Genomic DNA, 6438 nt, shown 5'->3' on the forward strand with positions numbered 1-6438 from the left:
TTATTAAGTTTTCCTAACGTTTTTTTTTCATCTTAATCTAATATGCATTATTTTTTTTAATCTACGGGTTCTATCCGGAATCACGACACTACAAAAGTCATCTTGGATGTTGTTCGGAGGCTTTATGGCAATCATTTTTATACTTCATGGACTGAAATCCCATATGATACTCGACGAGGCTATGTTTAGAGAGTTTAACGTATGCATCTTATTATACATATTTTATAACTTGAATTTACTTTTATATAAATCATCTAACATTAGCTATTTGATTTGCAGATGTATTGTACATGGGATCCAATGGACAATGATAGGATTGCTTTGCAAACTTTGAGAAGAAGGGGAGTGCAAGGTTGTCTGATTGGTTTTCGAGGGCTAGAAGGTATATGATGATGCCCCAATGGCTAAACGCTGAACAGTGGGAGAAACTTAAGGCATATTGGCAAACTCCTGAGTTTATCGCCAAGTCTGAGCAGGCAAAGGCTGCCCGTGCATCCCAGAAAGGTGGCTCTTTGCACACTGCGGGTGCAAGAAGTCAGGGGCACGTGGCTAGGACAATGGTAAGTAATTTTATACTTTTAAAGTTACCTACGATCAATATATCATTATTGAGCTATTAATTTTATGTTTAACTTTTTTTTTTTTTTTTGCAGAAAAAAGCTACGGGACAGATGCCAACTCAGGATCAGCTATTCCTAAAGACCCATACAAAAAAGAAGAAGCACGAGTCGGATCCGACCTTATGGGTTGAGGACAGGGCTCGTGAATCCTATGTAAGTGATAATTTTATTATTTAAGTAATTATATATAAGTTTAATTATGATAATATTCGTTATATACTAAGTTTCATTTTTTAATATACAGAGGCAATATATGGATCATGTGGACCAGTACAGCCAAACTCAGCCTGAGCATCCGAGCCGTCCTCCACCGGAATTAGAGATAGATTTTTGGTGTAGAGCAGTTGGGGGAGTACAAAAGGGTAGAGCGTACGGTCTAGGCCCAAGGAACAACTTAAGTCGCCTTCGGTCGGGATTGCGAGGTGAAGGGTCTTCTCGACAAGCCGAGGAGTTGATGATGTTCGGGTCGCGGCTATGGCGCGACAAATTCTTTGAACTTAATAGGAAATTAGGCGAAACCGAGGCAAGAAGAGTTGAGGAAAGTAACACCATGAAAGCGAATATTGAATTGCTAATGGCACAAGTTAAAAGCCACATCGCATGTGGACGTTTTGGTGTGCCCCCTTCTCCCCTCCCCTCGACCCGGAAGATGATGATGACGGTGATTTCGTAGCCGAACACCGGATGATCGATTGTAGTAGTTTGAATTTAATAATGGACTTATGTTAAAACTAGTTAATGGTACTTTTGGTTGGTCATTTAAATATTTCGAACTTTGAAGGTTTATTTAGATCGTATTTGATGTGTTTTATTATTACTTAGGATGATTTTATGTGTTGTAGCTCTTTTAGAATTGATTTGGAGCATTTTAATGCTAATTTTGAGCGACTTTTGTTATTGGTTTACGAGCGATTTTGGTACTGGTTTTTGTGCGAGTGTGGTTGCGAAAAATGCGGATTTGCCTGCTGAAAATTTTCCAGAAAACCGACGGAAAATCGACTCTGTCCGTCGGTTTTATGGAAATTAATTTTGCAGATTTTCCAGAAAATCGACTCTGTCCGTCGGTTTTCTGGAAATTAATTTTGCAGATTTTCCAGAAAACCGACTCGTAATCGGTTTTACGGAATTAATGCTTATATTTAACAAAAAAACCGACTCGCTGTGTCGGTTTTATAATTAAAAATAAAAAAATTATATAACAAAACCGACGCAGTGCGTCGTTTTTTCATAAAATATATATTATTTATATATAAGATAAAAAATCCGAATTTAATAAAACCGACCCCCGTCCGTCGGTTTTTTAATTTTTTTTTTTAATTTTTAAAAATATTTCAATAAAACCCGACGGACAACGTAACCGATGCTGTCCGTCGGTTAAAACCGACGTTGTCCGTCGGTTTTCTGAAAGCGAGGCTATTAAAACCGACGGAGGTTAAAATGTCGGTTTCCCGTCGGTTTCATTAAAAAAACCGACGCTAGACGTCGGTTTTTGTAGTAGTCAACGTTTTTTTCCGTTTTTTCCGTTTTTTTAGTAGTGTGTCCGGAAAACTTACTTTTGGTAGAACTTGCTCCTCCTTATATTTGTTGTTGCTTCTTGCCAATGAATCCTCCTCCTCCTCTGTCATTTCAGTATCTACTCCCTTCATTTCCATTGATTGACTCGACATACCTAATGATAGATTGACTTGGTATACTTTGGAATAGTGGTCTTTCTCTCACTAGATTTTAGAGAGAGGTGAGAGCATCTAATGCACATAAAAACGCGTTCTGTTGGATCTTTGATACGTAGAATCACCCTTTCTTTCCAAGAGAAGCGAGGCTTATAAATTTTTTTTTTTTTTTCTTTTGCGTTACTTTCACCAAACGAAGAAACTAACACAGTGAACCAAAAAAAGAGTAAAAGTTTTTTTTTTTTTTTTTTAAGAATTCTATGTCTTCCTTTCTGTGCTATTAAGGCTACGAAAATTTCGATTCTTTTGTGTGAATGAGTTTTCTCTTCTGGCGTTCTTTGGTACAGATTAAGGAAAACCTCACCGGTGACAAAATTAACCAATACAACAATCCCGTGAAAGAAAAACTTGCTATAATGCAAAAATCGACTAGGAAATCAAAAATTACTCTTATGCTTTGATGCCAATGAAGGAAAATACAACAATCTAGAACACATAGTTCTCCCAGGATTCTGCAATATTTGTTTTACTAGTCGATAATGTAATCACATATTATAAACACGAACTACGCTATAAAATTCACAGTTTATGATCGTACCTGTTACAGAAAAGAAGATTTCTCTATGAACAAAGTAAGAATCTTCCACAGAAGTTCTTCACCAAAAGAAGAAGAGAGTTTTTGTCTTTTTGTGCGTTAGAGGAAAAGAAAGCATCTGTTTCTTCAACATAAACTTGCTTATATTCTTTCAATCCCGAAAGGATACAACTGTTAAGTAACTTCCTAACAGTTGTGTCTAGGCTATTCACGGTTTTGGTTAAAACCAAAACCAAACCGAATAAAAAAAATCGACATTTGGTTTGGTTTGGTTTGGTTAAATTTAAAAATCGATAATATTTGGTTTGGTTATGGTTCTATTAAAAAATAACCGAACCAAACCGCTAAATTATATACATAAATTTTATAATTATTTATATGTATAATATCAGTTTTTCATAAATAATTATAAATATTTTATACCTTTTAGTCATTAATTTGATTTTTGGTCTACTTATTTCACATGATTGTTTAAGGCCCATGTATTTAAGAATACGTCCAAGCCCATGTCTTTAAGTCTTTTAACTCTTTTAAGTGTTAAGTGTAAACCTATTAACAGAAGCTCACGTTAGAGTCTAATGTCTTTAACTTAAATTTTTAGCCTTTCTTTGTCAGCCATTTGATTTTAGGTTGTTTCTTCTTTTCTTTTTTTGAATTTATACCTTTCTTTTTTCTTGTCTAAATGGGTCCTAAACTTCTAATATTTAAGGACAGAGGTTATAGATTTGGAGGTTCCTATAGAAGATACTTCAGTAGCATCAGCATTTGCTGCAACTCAAGTACATGCTAATGCCCTAATACTTCTTCCGTGGGTAATCCTCCTAAAAAGCATAAAAGAATAACTCCTTGTAGTCGAGACCCTAGCCTTGGAGATAATGATAGAAAAACATCTGAAGTTGGGGATCATTACACAAAGTTTTTTAATAAAATGGGAGAATTGAGGGAAAAATGCAAGTACTGTCCCAAAGTTTGGGATCGTTACACAAAGTTTTTTTATTTCATATATTTTAATTTTAATTTTAGGTAGTCTTCATGTTTAATTAATATGTATGTTTGTAACAACAACTAAAAGCTCATATGCTCTACTTTATTTTGAGGTATGTGTATTAAGATGACAAAAATGGTGCAACCACTACTAAATTAGTTTTTAGCTCTCTCTATATGTAATAGTTTAGCAACTTTGGGTAACTTGAGTACTACACTATCACTAATAGTGAAAATGTTTTTATGATGTATGTTCCTCCTTTAGCTATAAATAAAAGTTATCGTTTGAACAAAAAAAAAGACATGTCTTTTTCAACTTTTTAATGTTTTACTGATAAGTCTCATGGCTGCTAGTCATAAACCATAAAATCGAACCAACCCGACAATAACCAAACCGGTGGTTATTATTTTATTTGGTTTAGTCATGGTTTTAGACATTTAAAAATCGACTAAATTGATTTGGTTATGGTTTTAATTAATAACCGACCTAAACCAAACCATGACCACCCCTACTTGTGTCTTTTCCCTTTATTTATTAAATAATAATATATAACTCATTTTATATATTTATTTATGTGGATATGAATCTGGGTTGGCCCACGTGGGTGGCCCAAATCTAATTTCCAATAGAAGGTGACATATAACTAAAAGAATTTAGATTTACACTATTTGTATGGAGTTTCTAGATAGTACCATTCACATTTTTTTTTTCAAATCCATGTTTAGAAAATGTTCTATCTGAAATATAGGGAAACTTTTAATTTCTTTCTCTTTTCTGGATTTTGGACTCTTCTTGTTTTTGGGTGGAATTTCTTTCTTTGCATGCTTTCCCTCTATTTACTTTTAGTGATTAATTATTTGGTTAAAATTATAGAATGAAAACTTTGACACGAATGGATTAATTAGTTCGACGTTAGTGATTAATTATTTGGTTAAAATTATAGAATGAAAACTTTGACACTAATGGATTAATTAGTTCGACGTTAGTGATTAATTATTTGGTTAAAGTTATAGAATGAAAACTTTGACACTAATGGATTAATCAGTTCGACGTTTATGATCAAATTCCTAATACCAAGACTTGACTTAAATATTAATTTATACAATTTTCCCCCATTTTGTTTTTCTTCTTTTGGCTGAACTATATGTACTTTCCTATGTTAGATGTCTACGCAAATGATGCTCTTCTTTTGAGAAGTATGAGATTTCTTCCCCATTTTTTCCAAATATTTTCACCTTTACAAGATTTTAATACAGTAACATAAGTTACTTGGATTCCCCAAAATGCTATCACATCTATGTCGGGTCCTTATAAAATAAGAATGCTATCATATCTATGTCGGGTCCTTATAAAATAAGAATGCATTATACTAACTTCTGGAGGATCCACGAGCGTGGCGATCTTTTGAAGAAGTCAAACAAAGATAAATAATCTTCTTTACGTGGTATTTCTTACCTTGTTTTCTTCTTGCCCTCCTGTACACATCTTAAATCAGTAAAATAATTGTTTAAACAATTTTGTTTACCTCATTATTTTCAGACAAAGGATCATAAAACAATAAAACAAAGGATATCATCCACAAAAACAACAAAAGTTTTGGATCACTCATTAGACAACGTACATGAATATTCAACGTGATTTTCAAGAAGTTTTACTATTTCTAGTACTCATAATTTGAGCCACCTTATAAATTCAACAAAAGACAAATATGAGATCAAACTTTCCCAATCAACATCTGTTCCGCCACCAAAACGGAAGAAATCACCGGCGTCAACCGCCACTGAAAAAGTCAACGAAGAGAGGTCAAGTCAACAACATGATCAAGAAATTAATAATAGCAACTTTGATAAATTCAACAAAAGACAAATATGAGATCAAACTTTCCCAATCAACATCTGTTCCGCCACCAAAACGGAAGAAATCACCGGCGTCAACCGCCACTGAAAAAGTCAACGAAGAGAGGTCAAGTCAACAACATGATCAAGAAATTAATAATAGCAACTTTGACTCAATTATTTGCATGTCAATTCTAATGGTGACCCTATTGATAATGTTGTTTTGGGGCAAGGCTTGTGCCATTATTTGTACGTGTGCATGGTTTTATTTTCTTCCTCGGGTTTCGAATACCGGAGATCATTGCTGGAAAGGTTGGCAACTTGGCATTGCCGGCGGCATTAACGTGAACTCGGAGGAGTACAAGAAGAAAGTTGTGTTGGAAGGATTTTTGGAGAGAAATCATAAGAATGGTGTTGGATTTTTGTAGGTCTTTTGCTAATGAATTTTCTTCTTTATTTTGTCCCTTTTTGGGTGGGATATTTTCTATTCATTATTTTAAACAAAAAGGAAAACGAGAAGGGAAAAGGAGAGGAAAAAAAAAAAAAGGAGAAACAAGTTTTTTAATTTCGATTGAATTTTTGTGTAAATTTTTGACATATATTGGAGAGTTAAAAAAAGATGGTTGTTTGCTCTAAAAGATTGTCTAATTTCAACCTAGTTTAAACTATTTTATATTTTTTATTACTTTGATTGTTGTTCTAGTTTACGTAGCCGTTGTGTTTTGTGAATGTC

At 33.8% G+C, this 6438-nt stretch overlaps 2 protein-coding genes across 2 annotated transcripts; both read left to right on the forward strand.

The window, feature by feature from the left end:
- Positions 1-250: 250 nt before the first annotated feature.
- Positions 251-2751, forward strand: LOC132061462 (uncharacterized). The gene is made up of 4 exons (XM_059454278.1): positions 251-560; positions 654-773; positions 865-1203; positions 2638-2751. Exons 1-4 carry the CDS (start codon positions 387-389, stop codon positions 2749-2751), a joined length of 747 nt encoding a protein of 248 aa, XP_059310261.1. The 5' UTR covers positions 251-386.
- Positions 2752-5578: 2827 nt separating this feature from the next.
- On the forward strand, positions 5579-6133 carry LOC132061463 (uncharacterized protein At5g23160-like). Its single transcript, XM_059454279.1, has one exon. The coding sequence runs from the start codon at positions 5579-5581 to the stop codon at positions 6131-6133; it is 555 nt and encodes a 184-aa protein (XP_059310262.1).
- Positions 6134-6438: the final 305 nt, after the last annotated feature.

Source organism: Lycium ferocissimum, chromosome 6 (assembly GCF_029784015.1).
Source record: "Lycium ferocissimum isolate CSIRO_LF1 chromosome 6, AGI_CSIRO_Lferr_CH_V1, whole genome shotgun sequence".
Lineage (NCBI taxonomy): Eukaryota > Viridiplantae > Streptophyta > Magnoliopsida > Solanales > Solanaceae > Lycium > Lycium ferocissimum.

What these genes read in the sequence shown, in the direction of transcription:
- LOC132061463 (XM_059454279.1), top strand. Translation starts at nt 5,579, where the DNA reads ATGAGATCAAACTTTCCCAATCAACATCTGTTCCGCCACCAAAACGGA.
- LOC132061462 (XM_059454278.1), top strand. Translation starts at nt 387, where the DNA reads ATGATGATGCCCCAATGGCTAAACGCTGAACAGTGGGAGAAACTTAAG. An exon ending in ACAGGGCTCGTGAATCCTAT is followed by an intron (nt 774 to 864) that starts GTAAGTGATAAT and finishes TTTAATATACAG; the next exon opens with AGGCAATATATGGATCATGT. An exon ending in TTGAATTGCTAATGGCACAA is followed by an intron (nt 1,204 to 2,637) that starts GTTAAAAGCCAC and finishes TCTTTGGTACAG; the next exon opens with ATTAAGGAAAACCTCACCGG.